This window comes from Aythya ferina (genome assembly GCF_964211825.1).
Source record: "Aythya ferina genome assembly, chromosome: 6".
Lineage (NCBI taxonomy): Eukaryota > Metazoa > Chordata > Aves > Anseriformes > Anatidae > Aythya > Aythya ferina.
Genome location: NC_140303.1, coordinates 16,680,994 through 16,706,482, shown reverse-complemented (window position 1 = coordinate 16,706,482; position 25,489 = coordinate 16,680,994). Strand labels below are relative to the sequence as shown.

Sequence of the window (25,489 nt, the reverse complement as noted above, 5' to 3'; positions counted from 1 at the left end):
TGGAATCCTCATTTTTTAAATCAATTTATTCACTTTAAAATAGCATCACTCAGAGAAGTAAAGCAGTAGTTTGACCAAGGGAACAAGCCAGCTGTAATACTTTGGTGATCAATCCAGGCCTCAATCAGAAGGGAGGGCTCAACTGAGTAATGACCATAGAGAAGTACTAGAGCAAAGTATAGAGGAGTTTCATTTTATAAATTAATGCAAATGAGAAAGTGTCTGGTTCAGTACTAAACTATGAATATATTACTTTCACCTGCACACATTTGCATAATGTCTTGAGTATGCAATGCAGGGCATTCTTCAAGAGTTGATGGTAAAAGAAAAATAAATTATAATGCTAAAGATTGATTTTCACTGAATGTAGCTTTGTATGTGTGCCTTGATCAAGAAAACCACAAAAATAAGAGCTCAACTTTTATGAAATGAGTGTTTACAGCCTGTTTGATTGTGGTCACTGCGATGAAAACTCTACTTAAGTTTTTATTGTTAATATTACAGATTGAGAATTTTCATGTTAGAGTGTAAATTTGCTGCAGAAAGATAATCTGAAAATGACAGAAAATCAAAGAGATATCACCTTTTTGGGAGGCCACCACTCTTTCTTAGGTCAGCAAATGACAGTAACTGCTGCGGACTGCCTATGTGCTTATATGGTTTGAATAGCATGTCAAGACCCTGGCTGGCTCTTTGCTATGCAATGTTCAATAACACTTGATTTGACCATATCTGGAATTGTGCCTTGTAAGCCATTCTATATCTATCTCGGCTCATTCTTTATGTGGGTTTGGTGTTTTCCTAATGCCATTTTTTATTATTGTTTTTGACTAAAAGTTTTATTGTAGGGAACATCAAAATTGTAAACTTTGGGACATTGGTAGGTTGACCCAAGGATTCAAGGATGCAATTTGGAAAGATGTGTGAAAGATTATAGTGTTAACATTGCCAGAGGTTTGCATTTTCTGAAATGATACAAAAAGAAAGAGAAAGAGATTAAAAAATGCATTTGTTTCCATAGTGAGGGTACAAGTCAAAAAAAAAAAAAAAAAAAAAAAAAAAAGGAAAAGCAAGAGAGTCACAAAACACCCAACTGAAAGATGGATATATATATATATATATATGCTCCAATTTTTTAACAACTGTAGTGATAAAGTTGTTAGAGGTATTCCTATAGGTAAATAAATTAAATACACACTGGAGTAGAAAAACGTGCTCCCACCTTGAGGCAATAAAGAGACCTAAATCTAGCTTTTAAACATTTAAGGAAAAAAGGAAGATGTTAAAAGACAGATTTGCTTCCTTTTTAGGAAACCTGTGCTGAAGTGCCTGATTGATTAACTGAGAGTATGTGAGGAAGTCAGGTTAAAGCCTTCCTCTGTCATAGTCAGCCAAGGAATATGAATGAAATGCGAATAGAGAACTGACATTTAATAAGGTAACTAAACTAGCAGAAATATTTATGTATTTTTATGAAGAAACTTGCCCAAGACTCAGTACCATAAAATTAAAGTGAGATAAACAGGAACAGCTAACAGCTATGAAAAACTATCTGCACCCAGAAGAAAAAATATGATTAATGGCATAACTTTTGGGAAACAAAAGGACTATTTTTCTATTAATCTTCTAATCATTTTTATATCTTTTAAATTTGCTGTCTGACAAATGTACTTCTAACTTTGCATGGATCAGCATATACCTTAAAATACTGCTAGCATGCTACAGTTGGATACGTGTTAATGTATTTTACATGAAGAAAAAATGAAACTAAAATCAGTGTAATAATTTTCTTCCTGTAGATCCTGGATCAGGAATTAAAGAAAAGCACTCATATTACTGTGAATCGGATTGAGTGTGGAGTTAATCCATGGAGTAATTTAAAGTATATTTTGCCATAAAATATCTGTTATCTACCCTTGTTTTCAAAATGTACTAGTACATAAATACTTGTTTAAGCTTTTCATTCACTATGATTATTATTTTGAAGCCATGCCAGATGTATTTAGTTTAAATTTTAATCCAGAATAGGTAATCTCAGACTCTTCTCTAGAATACTCTTATCAAAGTTCAAACTAGAGCAGCATTAAACAAACAAACAAACAAACAAACAAACAAAAATTATTGCAGTACAATGAAATAAGCCTTTTAAAACTGATTTCACTAAATAACAACAATAACTCTGGAAGAGGATTAATCAGATGAAGATCTAATTATTTTCTGATAATAGAATTGGAGAAGCTTACTCAACCAGAGCTATTTTGCTACATTCTGATGTATTCAAAAAAGAGATCTTGGCACCTCAACCACAAACATGGTTACAGAAATGACTTAAAATTTACTAAACTTTCATGACTTCATTTATGTTATCTAGCTTTCTGACACAGATTTCAATTACTTTTGTAGTAGGAGGAACTAATTAATTCTTCTCAGAAGCATAATAGCATGACATATTTGATCATAAATCAATGTGAGCCCCAGAATCTGACAACATACATGTATAACATAATCATAGGAATAAATTATTCCTATATATGAGGAAGATTTGTGAGTTTTACCTCTGTGGCTTACCACCGCTGGTTTCAACTGGACTGTCCTATCATTTTTCAGCTGAAAATTTAGGCTGCAATTACTTTCCATAAATCACATTAGCCCCACAAGTCCAGCTGCACTGTGCACATACTGACCCATTTCTTTCAGAAGCCTGTGAAAGCTTCTGAGTAAAAGCGAGTAAAGCTATTCAGATTCATTTTAAACATCAATTCTCTGATCAATTTAGCCCAAAGAAGCATAAAAACAAGTGAAAAGATTACAGTAATAAAGACTGTATCTTTTCCTCTGCTTTGCTATTAGTCTTTCCACTCAATTCATGTGCAGTGCTCTCCAGCAAACTTTCAGGCCTTTGAATATAAAAATTTATAAATTATATTGGTTTGAGATAGTAAATTCTCTAGTATATCTTCTTTTCTTTATAGGCTCAGCTCACAAAGAAATCAAGAAGGAATCCTTTGGAAACTCCCAGAGGGAGCAGAACTTCGCCAATATCCTGCAGAGATGAAGCAGCAGCCAGCCACGCCAAATAGTGATTTTGGTGTAAATAAGGTGGGACTCTGGGACTCGACAAACAGAGAAGCTATCCCACACATAGCAGAAGGATTCACTGTATGAGTATTTTTCAAACAACACAAATACCAAACTGTCTCGTATCATATCTACATCTATATCTCCAGATTATTGGAACTCATGACTTAGCACTAAGCTTTGCTGAGGACGATCTTTCCTTTCCTCTCTGTTGTTCTTGTTACGCACTGAGAATAAACTTAACCAGGATAGTTTCTGATGTAGCCTCTTTAAAGCTCCGAGTTATAAATTGTATATATGGTAGAATGATTTTGAACTGGCATGAAATATTCCAAAATGAAAATATGTCATCTTTAATAAAATATTATTTGATTTTGCAAGCCTTTTATGTGTATTCCAGTTAACTCTACCAGATAATACTCCACCAGATTCATAGTTGTCTTAAACTGTGAATTTTTGGTGTCTTATAAAGCAGCCCAAATTTTCCTCTCTTTTATGGCGATGGAATAAATGCTACCTTAAGCATCACCAAGGTTTTCTGTAGCATTCCTTCTAATACTGTAAATGTAATGCATACATGGCCTAGGTCTGCTTTGGAAATTATAATTACTTTTTGTTCAGAATTGCTCCACTGTTTCCTTGTGATGAATAATTCAGTTTTTGAGCTGCTTTTCTGAATCTTGTCAGCACCTCCCAATCCCACATTTGTAAGACTGTGGCACTTTTCCAAAACATATTGTCTCATAAATCTTGTTTAACCAGAAAAATCTTTAAACAATATTTTGTGGACCTACATCAGTGAATGAACATGGAAACTTTTGTTTTATAAATAGGATTATAGGAACCCCATAAAAGTCAGTTAGGAGGTTTTTCAGACCTTTTAGAGATCTTGAGTTTTAAAAAGAAACTAAGATAAGTATGTCATGATAATCCTATTCACAATGCCTATAGAATCTCTATTTAATGGACCTGTCATTGCATTTAGCTAGCTGCTCATAATTGTTAGAAGATAAACACCATTGTGGAATGGATTTATTTTAGTGCATTTCCTCTATTAATGAAAATATGTCCCTGCTGTTTCTCTACTGATGGATCAGACAGTATAATCGTGTGATCTGCCAGATCATTTATCAGCATCCTCCTATAGAACTTGACTGTTTTTACATAGCTTCTAGATTTAGCTATCATTCTAAAATTTAAAACAAGAATGTCTTATTTTGTGGTAATCATGGCAAATCAATGAGTTGTAGTGCTCCTCCTAAGGTCACATGTTCTACTTTGCATTCAGATGTAACATAATCTCAATATTTATCTTTTATGCTTAATGACAGGCATTCATAGCATTTAATACAGTACACAAAACACAAAAATTTCCTCAGACTTTTCAATATATTTCACAAAGAAAACAAAAATTATTTCTGAATAACAGAGAATGTATCATGTAGGCCATAAGTATGGATCTTTCTCTCAACCAAAATGTCACTGAACACGATACAGTACCAGAAAAGCTTTTCATTCCGAAAAAAATAGCATTTTCTTATGAAAAGCAAGCCTGTATTTTGTCAAAAACCTCTTATCAGTAGAGCACAGAACAGTGGAAGCATTTTGCAGTCACTTTGCATTTTTCTGCATGTTCACACTGGTACTTGACAGAACAGCTTTATGTCTTCAGCAGTTGATTCTCACATGCATCAGCCTCTGGGCCATCTGATAAGGATTGTTCTGCTCCTCTAAATCAGTATGTACATTAGACTTCTGCTTAGCTGATTCCAGAATGTCTGTTTTATCGGGGGAACTCTCAGAAGTCCAACCACAAACAACTGTCTGGTCAGTTCCTAGTCTTCGTGATATTATAATCCATTTTGCTTATGACCACTGACTAGGACACCAGGCTAGAGTAGAAACCAGGACATCCAACTATTAAAATAAACATCTTAATTCACAATTCTGTAGTTTTTTCTCATGTGCATGCTGAAGGAAATTGACTGCATACTTTCATAGAGAAGCAGGTGGCAAAGCAGAGACTAAAAAATCATAAGGGAAATAAATGAACCTATTAGCTTCTCATTCATGTTCCTTTTCACAAATTAAATTTTGTCTTTTAACTAATCAATAATTTATTAACAGCATGATTGTAAATGGCTGTGGAAGTGCTGTCAGCTCCAGCAGAAGGTGCCAAACCCTTGATTTTAAGTTGAGACCACTTCATAAGAGCTATTCAAACATAAATATATAAATTGTAACTCTAATACCTAAGCTAGCCCCTCTGTTGAAAACAGAACAAAGATGAAAAAATATATAAATTATATCAATGAAGTCAAGATTGAATCTAATGATCCAATTACATCTGTGGAACCAGGTCAACTGAACATGTAATTGTCATCTCTCCAGAAGAGCAGGAAATCTATCTTGTGCAAAAGTGCCTGACCTAAACTTCTGCTCACCCCATCAGATTTCCATTTCCATATTCTAAAATTCTCACAAGAACTGCAATACATAATACATGCAATATTTAGCAGGTTTTGATCCCATATTCCCAATGTATGTTTAGAAGACAAATTTTCATGACAGTTGTATAGGATGGATTAAAAAAGATAAAGATTCTAGAGAACTGAAGCATATCCTATCTACTATTCAGAAATGTTTAAAGTTCCTGGAGGCACAATGTACTTTTTTTTTTCTTGTTTTGTTCAGTCATTTTTGACAGAATGATAGGAAATTTCAGCTTCAGTTCTTTGTCTCTGGAGAGACACACATCAACTGAAAATATCTACAAATGTCAAAAAGAAACACTCTATTAAGCAGCTTGGAGAATCATAACTGACATAATACTAAAAGATCCCTTGAACTTTCACATGCCTATCAATACAGCTTGCTGTGCAGCAATATCAGCTGGAGAGGTCATGTAGATGAAAATGCCTGAGACCTCTCCAAACAAAAACAAAAAGCAAAACAAAACAAAACAAAGGAAGGAAAACTACTGCCACAATAAAATAATATTTTACTTTTAATTTCTTTTATTTGAGATGTACTTCTACATACCACTGCAAAGGAAACACTTCCAAGGAACTGTATATACCTGATATGCTGGAATGATTGGCTTCTTCCCATGACCCAACAAACACTACCAAAAGCAGCTCTGCTGCCTGTAGCTTTCTCAACCTAGGTCACAGGAAAGGAGCAAATCTACAGAGAAACCCATGCTGTCTTCGGGTTTGAGGTTTGGCACAAGTTTCACCTCTGAGATTTTGTTAAAAATTCAATTATTAAGAAAATAATAAAGTCAGGCTTTAGAAAGTATTAACAAAATAGATAATCAACACTAGATATGGAAAATGAAAAAAGAAATAGTGTTAATAATAAAACTGTAATATACCACAAGTACCTCTAATATCCATTTCAAGCAAGGTAATTTTTAATAACAGAAAGGTCCCTGCTGTACTGATTTGGCTCTAAGTCCCCAGCATTTAAAGCTGTGAAACTAGTTTGGTCTGCAACATATACATGTTTGAAAGGAATATCAGTGGGAATGTTTTATGCCTGTTTTCTATCTTGCTCTCTGAAGCAGAAGAAAAAGCAATATAGGTGTATAACTATGGAGAGGATTAAAAACCAGTTAAACGTACATCGAACACACTGAAAGATTTTCCATTTGCACCAGCCAAAAAAACATATAAACCTCTAAAAAGCCAGTGCATAAATAATGTAGCTGCTTAGGTCATCTGCAAAGCTTTCTATATAGTAAAGAATTGAATTATGGTTTCCTGTTCCGTTGTTTGTTGTCTTTGGTCAGTACCCAGGTGCATGGAAAAGTTTTTGAAGTAATGTTTATCACTGAAAAAGAAAATTCCTGAGAGCTACACACTGGCTAGCTTCTTTAGCAGGAAGAAGAGGATTTGCTTAATGTTATTTTGACATACAAAACATAAATCTGGTCTCAGAAAGAGATGCTATATAATCTAGTCTCTTGTTTCTTGAACAAATTGTACAGTATCAGAATTGACAGAAGATTTTACAAGCCCTAAAGTGCAAAGCATTCTGTGTAAATATACATGATCATTTTTACTTATTAACTCTAAAGTTGTGTGGCTTTGCTCCTTTTATATTATGAACTAGAAAAATTTTGAATGCTCTGTCATTTATCTAGGTTCCCTTCAAGAACAGCTGCTGCATAGCCAGACTGGAGAGCTGGAGAGCTCAGTCATGTACCCAAAACAGTAAGCAATTACGTGGATAAGCAGTTCCATTAGCATCAAGAGGGAGACGACGTAATTACAGATTTGTACAACTTGGCCTCAGAACAAAACAAAAACAAAACCAGGACCTTAACTTTTGATCAGTCATCTTATACATTAAATATACATTATGCCTAGAAACAGAAGGCTCAAATCCATTATCTAATACAGGCATCTAGCACCATTTGAGATGCCCTGGCGTATCTCACCTGGTCCCCAGCTGCTGCTCCAGAAGAGCGCAGGTGTCCTGCAGGTCCTGTGACATAGCTGCCAGCCCTGGGTGGATGTCTCAGACACCCTGAGGTGTCTCAGATGGCACTAGATGCCTGTATTTGAGCGACTGATTCACGCCTAGGCTGTCATTTCTTTACAGGTTAAGCAGATACATGCTCCTCCAGACAGAAGATATTCAGTTCAGAAATCACTGAAATCTACTTCAAGATAAATGGGAGAAGGGTTACATTTCTTCAGAGACAGAGAGTGTGTGGGATGGTGCTACTGCAGTATGACATAAAAAGCCGATCTCGTACATGTGTTGTGAGAACAGAAAAAAAAAAGAGAAAGCCGGAGAGACGGAGACAGAGAAAATGCATATGCACTGCAGTCTTCTGAGATGTCAGAAACACTATTATCCCTCGTTTTGTATGATTTTTCACCTTTTGCAATTGATTATAACCTGATTTAACACGCAGGCCTCCTTTGTTACCATGCCCAGGTTTTAATTTGCTTCTTATTCAGGCATGACCCCAGAGCACCACACATAGGAAAGTAATGGAGATTGTTGCATCTAAATATTTTTGCACCACCAACGTGGTAGTAAAGGAACACAGATTACAGCTACCTCCACTCCTGAATAAATAATGTATAGACCATAACATAAGTGGGAACAAAAGCCATCTGATAAAATGTATGATTTTTTTTTGTTGTTCTCTTTTGAGATGAACTGTGATCTGTAGTCCAAGCTTGGGTTCCACACTCTTAATCCGATTTATTAGTTTCTTGGTCTGACTACCCGGTTACCCAGGGAACATGCGAGTGTTCCAGTGTAAGCATCTCCCTCCTCCCCCTTCCTGTCTCCCAGTACTAACTCTTCTCAGCCCCATCGTCCCTTTGGACTGAGGACACACACTGCGGTTCCCTGGGGAGAGACTGGCTGAGATTTTTTTTCAGTCATCTCTGTGAGACTGTGCCTGCCCCTGAGGAACAGACTCACACCACTGCTTCCACCAGCAACAGCGGAATGCAGGCTGCTACCTGGACTTCACATGAGGGCTGCTCGTTTGACCTGAAAATTCCTCCAGATATTTTAATGTGAGAATAAGAAAAGAACTGAAAGATGAACTTGCTTAAAGCACCAGTTATGATGAAATGAGCCAATAATAAAAGGCCATGTAAAATGATAGTTTCTTGAAAGACAGCTCACCTGCTTATATGTATAAATATATATTTTTTTTTCATCATGTTCAGTCACTTTCTAGGTTTTATGATTGTATGAAAGATCCAAAACTTTATCCTTACAGAATAAGAATATTTTCAAAGATTTTTAAAATGTGTGAATAGGATGGATACTGGACATTGAAGTCCATATATTAGCTCATATATTTTTATGTTGAGCTAACAGTCAGAAAAGAGGTATCAGTAGCTGACAAAAAGCAATTTGAATGATCAACTAAGTGGACAATTGCCAGAATGTCCTCGCTGGATTTACTGAAGCTGCATTTTACACATTCCCCCTCTAACTAGGACTGCAGGGAGTTCATATCTTATCTCTCCCAGGCTTCACTGTTTCATCTACACAAAATTATCAAATACAATTTATGCACAATACTTTGTACCACAGTTCAATAAGAGGAATTTATTAAAGCAGTAAAATGTATTTTCGTGGGTGCTTTCTCTCTGTAGAATTTACAGACATCTCAACAGCCTTTTATATTTGCCACAATCATGGCAAATATCATTCCTAAAAGGGTTATTAATAATATTTACAAATTTTTAATTTCATGAGATTTTGAAAACCATTAGAAATACAATCATATACATACATATACACATATACATGTGTATACACATATAGATGTGTATACAATCATGCAGTTGTGAATGTATTCATGGCCGCTGAACCCAACAATCTTATACATAAACTTTTGGTATCTTTTTTCTAAAGAAAACTTTTGTTAATGCAATGCCAATTTATCTATTACAAACTACAAAATAAATGTGTTTGGGCTATTAACTACTTCTGTGTCATGCATGCAAGGAATTAATTCAGTAGCTTTACGTGTTTCAATTGAGGCATTATTTGTTTTTTTCAGACCCTCAGAACACAGTAATTCTGTTCTTTTCCCACTGTTCACCCAACACTAAAGAGCAGGAGGCAACCTTCTTATGCTGCTGTAGAGAGCTTCCAGCTGATAGAAGTTATTTGACTTTGGTTTTGGCCTATGGCGTTACTATTGCTGTACAGAAGTTGTTTCCTAAAAAGACATTTAAAAAGTTGTATTAGAAACACTTTCTTTAGATTGCTTGCTTTATTTTTAGGAAGCCATCTAAACATATAAAGGATCATATAAAGAGAGAGCAAAATATTGGCTTGTTTCTGCTCTTTTAGGATGTCACTGGCTCTCTCACACTTCCTTGCCAATTAAAGATGTCAGCAATGCCACCAGCCCCAGGCAGCATAGCATTTGGGGTAGCTGCACAGTAGAGACCTGAAAACTGGTGTCCTGAGGCAAAATTAAGACAAAATTAATTTTGTCCCAAGACAAAATTAAGTTTAGCCTGTGCTTCTGAGAAGACTTGAATTGGCTCTGCTGCAAATCTATAATTGTAGTATTTACAGTTTTCCGAAGGAAAGTACTATTTGTTAAATTAGAAAGCCTTGTTTGTGAACAATGGAAAATACTACTAAACTGTACTTTTCAAATAGTGCCAGCGATTTTGCTACAGAATTGCACAGCATACCATATCACGTCACTGGAGACTAAAATAAAACCTTCCCAGAAACCCATGCCCTATAATACTAATTTTAAGAGATTCCAAAGTTATTCCAAGCAACTGGCTTTATCTAAATTTGTCTATTAATTCCTATAGTCAAACTGATTTTGAAAAAGACTGTATGTTTTGTGTAAACATAAGAAACGACATAGAACAATATGTTTTCTTTGTGCACCATATGAACCATGTCTCACAGACTGTCAGCTGAAAGGAAGAGCAGGGCTGAAGGTTGGGAGAATATTCGTCTCTTCACTTGTGATTCTTCCTTAGCACCAAAGGCTAAGGCAATAACTACGTAAAGGCAGCTTAGCCCCTTAGTGACCTCTGAAGAAGATCCTCCATAGCAATGTCTCTCTGAATACATTTCTGTTAGTCATTTGTCAGCTGAAAGACCATACCTTCAATTGCACAAAATATTTTAGAGGTCTCTTTGTTCAAAAGCCCAAAATAAATTCAGTGTTCCACTTTTTCTTTGTTAGGGCCCATCAGTCTTGCATGTTCACTTTATTATAGTTTTGCTTATGTTTTTGCTGCTACTGGCATTACTGACATTAAGTCATAACAATGTCATACCAAAAGAAATAGAAGTAAAAGAAAAGAAGAAATAGTGTATCAGCAGAGGAGTTTAATAGAGGTAAAACTGGATGGAAGTTCCCAGCCCCCGGAACTTTCCTGACTATTTTATATGGAAAACCTGAGAAGATCAGTCTCATCCTGCTATTTCCTGACACAGAAATAACAGCCACTGTTCAATTAATAGTGAACTGCACTGCCACTTTTTATATTCTTTCTGATGAGAAAGAATGCACTTACTCATTTACTGTGATTGAGTTTGTTGGATTGTCTAGGAAACAGCTGAAGTACACACAGGGACAGGGCAGCTGCAAACGTCTGAAAGTGTTGATGTCTCAGAGTCCCACTAGAGGAATTCCCTTCAAGGTCAGGGACATTCATGCCCTGTACATTCCCCAGCCAGAATAGTTTCACAAGAAGGTTATATATATATATATATATATATATATATATATATATATATATAAAATAAAAATTTTAAAAAAGGTGTTGATAACAAGAGGAAAAAACTCTATTGTTCATATCTTGTAGTAGCTAAGCAAGGACATTCAGTGCAAAGGAAATTTTCCTCTTTCTCATTTTCTTATCATGTAATGTTTATCTAACTAGCTTAGTCCTCTTTAAATCAGGAGATGCATCATGTCCAGATGCCAATAGTTTAAAATTTTGTCTCAGTCTGAGCTTTAAAGTATAAAATAACACCTAATCCTGTAACTTTTATCCTTTCTAACAAGGATAGATTGTGCTACTAAAACTGTGAATCTGACTTAATGATTTTCAAATAAAATAAATAAACACGCTTTGTGCTTGGTTTTAACTTTCAAAAGTAATTTAGTGATTTTAAGTTACTTAGCACTTAGTCAAATCTGACTTTTGAATTTTCAAAAATCAAAAATAATTTCTGATTTGAAAGAATGTTTAAGAAAATAAAAAACATCAACACCACATTGTCACATAGAAAACATAGGCTATGTTAAATAAACCATTTTGGAGCAATCTCTTATAAAAAAAATATAAATCTATTAATCATTTAATTAATTGAAAGAATTGCTTTCAGAAGAAATCTGCAGTCCATTTCTCACATTTGATCACTTTGAATAAGTAAAAGAATCCGCAATGAAATCTTCTTTTACAACCTGCATATTCTGCTCTGCCATCACCCTAACTATGCCAGCTAGGGAAAGGGTTGACCTACTGTCAATAAAACCTGTAAAACCATTTCAATTTACTCCCACTTCAATTAAAAGTGTCACTAAAAATTTTACAGAGTCCTACTAATTTACTATTCATAGTTAAAGAAAGAGGTTTTGCTCACTTCTCAAAATTTCAACAATACATACTTACTGCTTTCTATATTCAGTCTTGAGCAAAAGGAAGCAATCCATATAAATGTAGTAGTGGGTGGTTCTTCATATTCTCTAATAAATACATGGTTAAGAGCTTTTATACTGTACGACTATAGCCAGTAGACTCTCTAAGCTTTCTGAATCTATTTTCCTTTTCAAAGAGAAAGAGGCTTGTAATGTGAGGCTTTATTTGGTAGAATAGTTTATATTTTCATAGCACTTTCTATCCAAGGATATTGTGGCATTTTATAAACAAGTTGAGAGTTACACACCAAATTTTTATCTGTTCTACAAATAGGGATACTGAGGAACATGAGAAGCTAGGTGCCAAGGGTCATGGGAAATATGACACAATTCTCTTGGCTCACAGGCTTATTCTTTGCCACTCTGTGCCATGTGTTTCTCCTGTACGCTGAAAATAAATAAATAAATAAATAATAAATAACACTAGCAGGGAGTTAGCTACATTGCCCAGAACTCAAGACACTACAATCACTGACTACTGAAAACTCCCTATCCAAACCTTCTTACATAAAGCTTAAAACGTTTCCTACATATTACAGTACTAGTGTTTACATTCCTGTTTTTCAACCACATTTTTGCCATGCTCTGATAAGTTATCTCTGTTCTCTGGTCATGTTACTGTCCAGAAAAAAAAAAAAAAAAAAAAAAAAAAAAAGTGTTTTCAGAGGAATTGATTGTGCCAAACCTATTTCATTCTGTTGGACATGAGTAGTTGTGTCCAGAGTATTTTTAGCCTTTCAGGCTTGAGATAGAAGATATAAGCCTGCAAACTTAAAACTAGAAGGGTATAGATCTCTGAAATACACAGAAATATACTGTAAAACCCAGAAAACATGCTGGTTACTACTGTGCCTCAGAGGACAAAGTCTTTTCTTCCATTTTCAACATAGCAGATCCTTTTCACAGTCCTCTACAAGACAGTTTGCTGGTTTAAAACTTTGTGACTCTGAAGTCTTCAGAAACTGAAAGGATGAGTGGGAATGGGAGGACGGATCTTCTACAAAAAGTTTTTTTTCCTACTATTTTATCTACTCACAAGGCATCAGAACTAGTGAGTTCTGATGAGTTCTAGCTCTACTGAGTGAACTAGTAAGACACTATTTTGCTCCTGTTGTAGCTGGTGCACCCAAGTGACAGCATCATCAAAACTCAGATACAGCTTCATAACAGAAAAGTGGTTATAAAGTTGGACTTCAGTTGTTTTTAGATTTCACTGTTAGAGGTCTGGACAGGGTTGCTGACATTAATATAATTGCAAGATCACAATAATTCTCTTTCCCCATTTTGAAGACCATGCATCAAACTTAAGTTCATTTCTGCTAACTCCACAATGTGTAGAGATGACTTTTTGGTAAAATTTGTCTACTACAGGCTCTTTACAAGTTATTCTCAGCACTCATTAAAGTATAAAGGACTGAGAATCACAGGCTGGATGGGAGCTCCATAGGTCCAATGTCCTTATAAAAGCACACTTAGCTATGAGACCAGACTATATTTTATCCCTAAGCTAAAGGAAAATCATCAGGACATAATGTAACTGCTGCATAACAGTGGATCTATAATATTTCCAGTTAAGTCACTTATTCACTGAAGACCTTACAGTATTAACTATGAAGAGAAAGAGAGAAGACTGAAATTTAGAGTAAGGTTCTTGATTATAATAACTTCTGCACACACACACCCCCCCCCCCAAAAAAAAAAAAAAAAAAAAGTGTTATTAATGTAAATTTATTGTAATGAAATCAAGTATCAATGAACATAGAAAGTTGCATTAAAAAAAAAAGTCATTTGTTTCTTTGACTTTGCTTATTAATGTTCTTTCTGTTCTTTAAAATGCAGTATCTCAGGTAATCCAAATTGGACAAATTTATTATTTGACGCAAAGAAATTTGAAGGCTATCAAATGCACAAGGCCATAATCTCATAAGGAATGCTAATACATTTTTCGTTCAATAAATCTATAGTACTGAAAAATAAAATACGTAAGCCACATATAGTGATTGATCCATCATAAACCTATGAAGTCAGTCTTTCACTATATAAAAATTACCCTTATTTTATTTTCTTATTTTTAAATTAAAGACAGATGATTCTAGAGTGCCAGGAACCATAATCAGTCTGACAAAAATAGTATTGATTTGCAGTTGCATCAAGTTCAAAATTCTCATGAAGTGGTACTTCAGTTCTCAACAAATTTATGGAGCTAATGATAACTCTACAGGATAGCAAAATTCAAATTACACTCATGAGAGCTGTGCTTATTCAAATATATTTGCAAATACAGGTCTAGAGACTAGAGACCATCCTTGTTTTCAAGGGGTGTTTCACTATGTAACTCAGTTCTGACTTTTTCACTAGTAAAATAAGCAAGGATAACACAATTTTTAATCTGCAAATCATTTTATAATTGGTATGCTTAAAAACACGTTATTGCTTTAACTTTTTTTTTTTCCTAAGTTTTGCAGAGGATGAGATAAACACTTCAGTATCATTAAATAGTAGATATCCTATTATTGTTTAATTTTCCTTTTTAAATTTCTGTTACGTAATGATTGAATTCCCACCACTTAGCAAAGAGCAGTATTAGAGCACAGTTATTCTATTTTGCTTATCAAATACTTAAGCAGGTTGCCATATCTTGGGTTGCTTTCTAGATGTTCAGAGATGTATCAATGCCAAGATTTACTTTCACAACATAAGATGTTATGCAGAAATAAAATTGCTTTGAAAGCCACTGAGACAGAGGCCACATGATGTTACAAAACTTCTGGGAAAGGAAGAACCTGTTTGCTGTTAAACAGGACAAACAGCTCTACATCAGTAAATGAATGGATGGTGCTTTCCATGTACAATATCTACAGTATTTACAATTATTTAGTACTCGCTTTAAAAACATTCTCAAAACATATTTTAAAAAATATTTACTTGGATTTTAGTATGTACATGTCAACAATAGGAACCCCACTCAAAGGTACTAACGAAGAAACTCTGATTATTTAGCTAAAATTTTCCTTTGAAAAGTCTCCAAAATTTATTGCAATCAAATCTTTTCCCCATCTATAAATAAACTCCACAGAACCAAACTGAAATACGTATCTGATTTCACAAGATCTTGAAAAGGTTTTTTTACCTAAGATATGGTATTTCTCAGCTCATTTAAGAACTCCTGTGATGACTGCTTGTCCTAAATTCTCATCTGCTGTGCAGATGGAGGAAACTCCACCCACTGGCAATGGTAGATGCCTACAAAGCCACTAGTGGAAGAAGTAGTTTCTCAAAACTATCAGAAGACTCCCACACGCCTTAGGAGGAACATCTGAAATACTTACAAGCAGATCCCCCTTGCCTTATTTCCTCTTATTCAATATGATCATATGATAAACACATTTTATGACCTGCTCTGTCAGAGGTCCATGTTGCTTCATAGAGGAGTTCAAATGTTTGATTGCCAAATGTACAACTTGAATTCATAACTGTTTTTTCTGATGTGTAAATTGGGTCAGTTTTCAGCAAACAAAAGAAAGAATTAGTCCTTCAATCAGCAGGCTAGTTAAGCATGTGTCATGACCAGTCCACTGCAGTCAGCTACTTCCATGTTCAAACTTCATAGATTTGAATGTCAGAACAGATAGCTGAGCTTACCTGTTCTGATGACTTGCATAAAATTGTACAGCTGCTCTTGGTCAAGCTAAGCAATGATCATCAAATTTTTCCAATCTGCTTCCCCCTGGTAGTTTTTACGTAGAGATGTCAAGCAGATTTCTTGGTTACTTTATGGTCCTCCTGAGGCAGAGCACAGGACCACTGGATCTGTGGACTGCAGGCTGCAAAGCCATGGCTGGAAGACAAAAGTATGTACCTGATGGCACATCATGAGATCTCTGCAGAAAATCTTTTTTCACTGCCAATTCCTTTGCACACCAAAATTATACCTCTGTGCTCTCTCACTATATCCCCAAATAAAATGACAAACAAAAATAAGTTGCTTGACACATTAGGGCCTTAATTTTGAGAGCTACCCAATAAAAATCAATGGTGATTGATTTTAAATCCCCTTTTGAACTTGAAAAATACTATGTTGTAACCACACTATATTAGAATGGATTATTCTGAATTTGAGGGAAACTATATGCAGATTATGAAATATTTAAAATTCTTCCAGTCTTTTTACACAATAATTTTGGAGGTTTTATTTCAAAAACTTTAATGTTTCAACTTCATTGATTTGTGCTTTATGGTGCAACAGCATTTGCTTAATTATGTTGTTGAATATTTTCTTTTTTATTTCTACACAAGAAATAGCCAAGGTTTTTTAACACAATGCTACACTACTTTCCAGAAGTTTTGAAAACAGTAAAAAGCAGATGTCCAGGGAAGACAATGAGAGTGCAAGTAGTGCACAGTGACATTGGATAATCTCCCAGACTTCAGCCATATGGGGATCAAGGATTCCCTGACACAGAGACAGTTTCTATATATCTAGAAATATACTATCTACCTTCTATGAAGCTTTTCAGTCTCATCCTGCAATCACATAAACTTGTGGTATCCACAGCGTTGTTTGGCAAGGAGTCCTTCAGTATAATGGTATGTTTTGTACAGAATCATTAATCATTTACTAATAAAAGGTCATGGCAATGACATTTCTGTTTCTTGATCATTTCACTTCTTACTCCTGGTAATTTTTAATATATTCATAATACACAACTTGAAATCCTGTTGGCACTGTATGCAGCTGCAAAATCCTTGCTCTTTTTAACCCAGGATCACATTTATAAGTCTTCAAAAGGGTTTATTTACAGACTAGAGTAATGTGCATAATACATTCATGAGGTTGGTTTGTTTGGTTGGTTCATTTTGTTTGTGTTTTTTTGTTTGTTTGCCTGGTTGGTTGGTTGGCTTGGTTTGGTTTTGTTTGGTTTGGTTTGGTTTTGAATAGTTAGCCTTTGGAGAAAGGAATAAAACTCATTGCATCATGCAAATGGATTCCTACCAGAAGATGTAAAGTTCTTTCTTAGGATAAGTGAGTTAGAGGACTCCTAACAAAAGAAGCTTTTATCTGTGTTAGGGAGTCCTTGATCCCCATATGGCTGAAGTCTGGGAGATTATCCAATGTCACTGTGCACTACTTGCACTCTCATTGTCTTCCCTGGACATCTGCTTTTTACTGTTTTCAAAACTTCTGGAAAGTAGTGTAGCATTGTGTTAAAAAACCTTGGCTATTTCTTGTGTAGAAATAAAAAAGAAAATATTCAACAACATAATTAAGCAAATGCTGTTGCACCATAAAGCACAAATCAATGAAGCTTTTATCTTCTTTTGTCCTGTGTGTGTCAAGAACAACTTTTCCATAAAAACATAGTTGCTGGTATAAGTCTGCCTTTCATTTAGCCACAACCTTTATTCCCAAGATTGTTTCTTGTTATTTAGTTTTCAGCTACCATCTTAAATAAATTATTTTGTTGTCCATATGGTCATTCTAGGATGACATCTTTAGGACTGTTGTCCTAAGCATTCCCTGCTCAGGGAATCCTTCAGCTCCATGCACTTTCAGGCAGATGAATCCAATCAAGTCAAAGGGTACTTTTTCTGCTTCCAAGAGGAATAGTGGCACTATTGAGTCAAAATAAATCTCTTTGGAAAGATCTGAATCAGAATCACAATACTTCATAAGAATTCTAGCTATTGAAAATGAGAACCAGAATCCAGTACTGTTACTTGTGAAGAAAATTAGGATATAGAGGGATCTAAATGAATAAATATAGACTTAGTATATACATGGGTGAAAAAAAAAATCAAATGAAAAGGAGTGAAATCAATGGGAATGGGAGAACACAGGAGACTGGAACAAACTTTCTGATTATAGTAGAAGATATACACAGGATTTAATAGTTAATTAGAAACCATCAATATTATATTTCAATATGAGGAAAGAATGTGGAGGAAAAGAAAGAATTTAATAGAATTTAGTGCAAAGGGCAGGGCAGGAAGGAATAATTGACTAAGGAGTGAGATAAATGTTTACATGTGTAGTAAGAACTGTTCAAAGACTTTAGACAGGGATTCACATAAAACCCTTAGTTCATTCACTTAGGCACAGTTGGTCCGAGGACTATGAAGATGATGAATCCCACAGCATGTCTGCCTGAACTACTCTAGTGTTGGGATAATTAACTCCTCTGTGTGCTCTGAAGGGCAGACTTTAAAAGTTTCTTCTAGGCATTGAGATGATGTTCTAAAAGTAGCTATTAAGCAAGGTCTTAAATTTGCTGATTAACATGAATCTGCCAGGATACAAATAGATGTATCCAAATAGTTCCTTAAGTCCATCTCTACATTTAGAACGTGCTGATGATTGAAGTCACTCTCCATATTTGGAGTACTGCCTACTGTCAAGATCTTCAGACTTTCTTTCTTTTTAAACACAGTAATCATCATGAACAGATTTACATAGGAAATCAATTCATGCATATCTAGATATGCCTATCTAGAAGGAATTAGGAAAAAAAAATCACTGGAAACCTGTGAAAAGCAAATGTTAGAACAGAAAGAATTAAATCATGATGATGGCAGCTATCAACCAGATATCTGAATTTGTAGCTCCCCAGTAATTCAGAACATACTTTAAGAGAATAGCATGGTGATTAACTGGGGAATTATGAAACCATGAACAATTTAGTGTTTTAGGTTTAATAAAGACTGAACCAAGTAATCTCAATTGCTTTGTTTATGAAGCAGTACAAGTGACTAGAGTAGAACATACATAACTGGATATCCAGAAAGATTTGGACCCTAGAATACTTGGAAATGTAATGCAAATTGGCTCGCAAAGGAAGGTAGCTTTGAGAATTAAAAATTCTCAAGAAAATGATAAACAAAATAACATCCAGATGAGATGTAGCTTTGCTAATATCTGAGACTGAAAACTTTTTTTCTTTTTTTCCTTATGATTTAATAATGGCAAAATTAAATTGTCTGATTTCAAGCCAGGTGAGAACAAAGAGGATTTAAAAATAATTGCAAATGTACAGAAAACAACATTATGAAAACAATCTCATAGTATTGGAGGCTATGCAAAATGCAAGAGAATGTATTTTGATATCTAGTTCAAAGAGAGGTAAAAATAAGCATTGCTGAGATAAATGTAATGGGACCAACTATTCATGCTAGGATGTCACTAAAAAGTGCCTGTAATTCAGAGAAGTTTAAATACATCATAGAAAAGAAAGAGGGATTTATTATCATATGACTTCTATAAGAAAAACTGAAATTAAGTTTTCCTATAGCCAAGCAAATCTATTGAAAATAGAAACTACTCAGAGAGTATTTGCCGGGAGATTGAAAGGGTCAGTTAGAGAGGAAAGTTAAAAATAATTAAGTATAGATTGGTTCACATGTGACTTGACTGACAGCATCTAGAAATATTTTGAGATCATAAACAAAAAGTAGAATAGTTATTCAGTATGAGCTCTCATATTAATAGCCTGAAATTAAACATGGAAAAACTGAGACTGAATATCAGGAAAGCTTCCTGGCAGTGAAACAAACTGGACTCCCAAGGGAAACAATGGAATCTACATAGTCTTAAACTTTTAAAACTAGACTAGACAATAACACTCAATGTATTTTGGGGACTATTTTTGCACTGGCAAAAGATATGGCTGCATGACTTGATGCAGCCATAGGTCATTGCCATTTCTGCTTTCCATAAGTCTGTGAAGATATGCATAACCTTCACAACTGCAGAGTCAAGAAAGTTATCTATCTCAGTTTTCATAAATATTAGCAAAAATTTGAGATTGTCACACTTCCCAAGAAAAGACCTGACTTTGAAATATTTTTCTTCAGTTATTCCAATGAAACTCACAAAAACAATTCAACCAAAACATAGGGCAGAGCCTGATTTCATGTTTGTTGTGTGCAATGTTTTGCTCATTTATTAAGACAGAACAAAAATGTAAGACTTTTGGTGAAGTGGGATAGCATATGTCCTGCTGATATGCTGTACTAGCTTGTAAAATAACTTTGATGCCAAGTATTACTGTTCCATGTTTTGTGAGTTTAATTTGTTGTCACGGAGACTACAGTTGGTCTATAGGTGTCTTTTTCTCATTTGCAACCTAAAGAGATATTTTTAATAAAGGCAATGGGAAAATATTTTTAGTTTAAAGTTTAACCATCCTGTTAAATATTTCCTCTTAATAATATGCCAAAACTTTTTAAAGCCTCTTGATACTCATTCCTTTCTGCACACATTGTTTTCTTTACAAACAGAACATTTTATGTTTAGTGCCAATTACTGCTCTTGTTTAACTTTCATATAAACCCGACTGACGTCAGCGAGAATGCACAGGTGTAACTGTCAGCAGAGCAGTAACTAGAAGTTAGCTGTAATGAACTAAGCAGTACACTGTGTACTAATGTGCCAATAAACATAATGATTATCCCAATTACAAAAGTTTTAACAAGTTGCATAGTTTATTGATACACCCTTGCAGACCATACTTTCCCAGTTTAGTCTTTGAGTTAACTGCTAAGAAATAAACTTACCTTGTGTGCCTCAAATGAGAAAACCAAAAAATGCCTGGAGCAGAGTTGTTCTGCTGTTATTTATGTCACAAAGAAATGAAAGTGAACATTCATTTACTCGCTAATCTTTGTAACATGGAAACATTTTGCTTTCCAAAATTAGGTGGTTGAAACAGGGTTAGTTATAAAAACCTCCTGTTTGTCTGAGAAACAAATCTGAACTGGCAAAATATTTGAAGCAATATTCAGTAACTATCATCAAAAAAAAAAAAAAAAGAAAAAAAAAGAAAAGAAAAAAAAGTTTAATAAAGAGCTTTTCATTCTGTAGACAATTAGAAGGCAGAGAGTTGTTGCAATGCAGTAATTTTGTACCTTTTAAAACTGTTCTAATGAATTCTGACATTCTGAGATACTATTGCTGATGGAAAAAGTAACAGTGAGAAAGTGCTAATAAATCCAAGGAAAACATGATACTTAGTTGTGAAACAGAAGGTTTGATGGCACTGTTGTTAAGGATGCCTTGTGGCTTTTACAGTTCTGTTTATATTTCCAACACACTATGCAAACTTTCTTCAGCTAAAAAAAACATGCAGTAATGGAACCAGAGGGGAATAGGCTATATTGTGAACAAGTATTCTGTGATACCTCTGTTACAGGGTCACGTCCCCTGAACAGCTAAGCAATGTTGAGTTCATCTTCTGGATTTCTTTGGCAGTACAAGGTGCACCTCTCTGCAAAAGGCAGCATAAACTCAGACTGTCATTTAGGGATGAAAGTAGAATTTAAATGGCAATAGGCCTACTACTGGCCCTAATTTCACTGCCAATTGGCATTATATTCTGTGACGTCGACATAATTAAATACATTATTTAAATGCACATTACTGATGCAGAAGTGATAAAGCATACCTACAGGGAATCATCCGTGAGATTAGTATATTATAGCCTTTGCTATTAACAGTACAATGTTTCTATGTGAATTATTGACCATAACAGTGAATCTGCTATACCAGGGCTAAATTTTGCATCATTGCTTTACATAGAACAATCTTCTATCTGTTCTGCCATACCTAAATGCTTATTACACCAAATGGTATTAAAAGTGATTGATATCATACTCCGTTCTTGTCTGTCCACACACTCCTAGTTGCTCCAGAAGGGACCTGGCATGGTGGTTGCAAGGTGAGTCAGTGATGAAAATGAAAAAACTGACTGCAACCCTGGTAAACAAAGGAGAGACCTGCCTCCCCCCAGCTCACCTGCCCAAACAGACTCAACCCTTGGCCACTGTTACATCCTGCTGTGCAATGCAGGGAAGGAAATGTGCAACAGGGAAGATGTCAGTGTAGTTTAGGTGTAGCGGGAAATTTTACTTTAAATAATACTGCAGAGCCAATCTCAATGGTAGATAAAATGGCCTGTTTCTTACCAAAGCTATCCCTGCAGCAGCACAGACCACATTTCTCTGAACACACAATGGCCTGCAGATGGTATGAAACTCACTCAGCATCCTAGGAATTATTGTTTGCGTATACAACAAAGGTCCCATGACTACTGGGATCAAACCATTTTTTTCTTATTGGGAATTATGTTCCTTTTAAATTCATATGACAGCACAAACTAAAGAAGCTGGGGGCTGTTTCTGACTTTTGGGCCAACTGGTCTGATACTAATCATCTTCACCTTTGTCCATTACAACAACTTGTATATATCCATGTAAGTCTGTTTACTTCCAGCAACAGGCCCAAATTACTGTGGTTTTTCCTTTAGTTCTCCTTTACACAAAGACTCAGCAAGAAGACACTGACAAGTTTAGATGCAGTCAGAAAACATATCTTGAAAGGAAATGCACTCTTGGAAAGGCCTACTGCATAAGGTCATGCCCAGCGTCAGAATGAGAAAACACTACATTAACTGAGCAGTCTTTGTGATCTCAGTAGAGGAAAACCTTGACAGTGGATATTTTCAGTGCTAATCTTGACATATTTCTTTTCTATACCTATATTTGTAGAAACATGGTTTAATTAAATATTAGAGCACTGAGATGTACTCGCATGCAAGACTGCCTCTGTGCATGCTGTAACTTAGATTAGTTATTAAGCCTCTCTATCTGGGGGAAAAAAAAAAGGCAACTGAGAAATATAATAGACAAAGTTGTGGCAAACAAGAAGTTGGTGAATAGCTAAACTATAAGGAAGAAAACCAATATTAACAGAGCATACAGAATTTTAATTAAGCAAAGCAATAAGGGCTTAAAAGATAAACAGAAAGCTGATAAAAATCAGTGAGATCAAAGTAACAATTTCCACAAATAAGTTAACATGATTTGTGGAAGGAAAAAAAGTATCAAAACCAGCTTGTAGTGCTGATTTCCCCATAACAAGTCTATTTTAATATATGCAGTACCTAACCAAGTAACAATGACATATGCAGATGGTGTTTTGGAGCATTAGTAAATCTACACGTAAATCTACCTTTTTATCTATTTTTTTTTTTTATCTTTCTCCACTACCCTGGGAAAATTTCAAAACTGTTGACAGGCCCAGCATGGAAAATCACTACTTACTACAGTTTCCCATGCAACTATTTTCTTACCTGTGCATGCCCTAATGATCAAACAGAGTTATTGCCCATATTTCTTTGAAGCATTTTGCACAGCACTACAGGTATGCTGGTAATGTTATAGGAACTCTTTGCAATCTTTCACCCTTCCACAAGTAAATATTAGTGTAAATATTAAAACAACAAAGGTAGAAGAATGCCAGTCTTCAGAAAACATTTTAGGTCAGAAAATATTAACTTTTTGCATTTTTTAATGTAGTTTTGTTTACAAAGTAGTGAAAGGTAGTCCTTATATTATTTCTTGATTGCAACTTTGGACACAATCATTGCTTGCAGGGAAGACCTCAATAACAAACTGATCATTGAGCATTTCCTCCATGCTTAAGACAGAAAAGGAAGCAACAAATAGAGTCTCAGTCACTTTTTCAGGACAATCAATTTTTAGGTCACAACCTCAGCAAAAATATGATTTAGAGACAGTGGACAGCTCACACCCCACAACAGTTCATTCTTCTTTTTCCCTTGATATTCCTTGAAGGGTATCTCAGCAATCAGCAGATTTTAATGAAATGATAATTCTACTAAAATGCTTCTTTGAATGTACAAAATTAATGTTTTGTACCCCTTTTTCAGAACATATCAGAATCCTAAAATATTCTAGGCACTCTAAAATCTGAATAACAAACTCAATATAAAGATGGTGAGGAATAGTCCAGGCTGCAAAAGCTTTGTGATTCCTCTATAAAATATGCAATTTCATGAAATGATATACATCAGTCTATCAAAACCTTTTTATAATATGTGGTTTAATATTATTTTACTGGAAGGAAGGAAAATTAAATAATTTGTAAACATTGAAAAAGCAACATGATCTGAACAAACTAGGCTGATCACCAGTTCTACCAGACAGAGAAGAATCCTCATATTCCAGAACTATAATGTCTTAAGTTCATATTCCTTTTCTATTATTAGATTTTCTTAAGAAGAAATCCAAGTTTCCTTTTTTCATCAGTCAGAAACTGTATTGAAGTAATTTTATAAATAATTTTATTCTTTTGTGTCAAGACAGCAAATGGGTAATTAACAGTTGTACTATGGCAGACACATTTTGCACAGATGAGAATAGAGAGCTAACGGTCAAGAATAATAAGAGAGAAAAGGTTACAAAAGGAATTTTCCCATGAGCTTTTTGCTCCCTACATGCTATAAACCTTCTCATCTGAGAAAACTTAGATGGCCACATCATACCAAGAATTACCCATGCAGTGGGGGTAGGATACTAAGTAGCTTTGCCAAGCAATGACACTGTTCATGCACTTTTGTTCCTTTGATGATGGTACTGCTTTCTCATAATAAAACAGATATCAGCAGGGTTTTTTTTTTTTTGTTGTTTTTTTGGTGGTCTTTTTTTTTGTGATTGTTTTTTTTTTCAGTCACAAGAGACAGAAAAATGACCATAACTAAAACAAACATTAACTGCAAAATCAAGTATTTAATCTTATTTTTCTGACTCATATACTCTCTGAGAATGCAAGATATTTCATTGTTTAGTGAAAGTCCCTGGATAAACGTAATGTCCTTCTTTCATTTCTCTTTAACAGCAAATTTCATAATATCATTTTTGGCAGGATCAGAACAGATTGTGGAAATAATTAATAGCACTGTTTTATGTTTCACTTTGTTCTATTTATACAAAAGAAAAAGGGAGGAAAGTTGGCTTCTGCAACACAGGTAACTACTGTTTTATGAACGCTGCATATGGCAGGACTTCAGTTGTAGGTATATATATACATATATAAATACATATACATATATATGTGAACCAGCATTTTAGCTTTATTCTTTCTGGACTAACTGGACTGTATTGTACATGGAGCTGTCAGAAAGAAAATAACCTGAATACATGCTGAAATTGTGCTGGCATGAAAATAAAAATTTTTTGTTTGTTTTTCTTCTTGTTTTGTGTTTTTTGTTTGTTTGTTTGTTTGTTTTTCACATTAATGTAAATAAAACCCAGGATGTGTAAATGTTTTAGATTTACTTTACTGTGAAGATTCTTACTCAGCTTTATATAGCAGCTGTAGTTTTAATTATTTTGACAAATTTGATTTTTTCCCTTGAGCTTCAGGTCTGCAGGAATCAGGAATCT

At 34.8% G+C, this 25,489-nt stretch overlaps 1 protein-coding gene across 13 annotated transcripts in view; it reads right to left on the bottom strand.

Moving 5' to 3' along the window:
- Positions 1–25,489, bottom strand: part of PDE1A (phosphodiesterase 1A) — a 253,162-nt gene that overhangs the window by 66,663 nt on the left and 161,010 nt on the right. Inside the window, exon 1 of one of the 13 annotated variants that reach the window (XM_084524832.1) lies at positions 21,425–21,443. The exons of 10 other annotated variants lie outside the window; for them this stretch is intronic. Coding sequence is in view for 2 of the 3 variants with exons in the window: in XM_084524840.1 (XP_084380966.1) it covers positions 7,523–7,578 (56 nt within the window). In the remaining variant the exon portion in view is untranslated. Of the gene's footprint in view, positions 1–7,522; positions 7,728–12,224; positions 12,384–21,424; positions 21,444–25,489 lie in introns of those variants that run through there. 2 more of the 13 variants (XM_084524830.1, XM_084524840.1) reach the window with 2 other exon arrangements.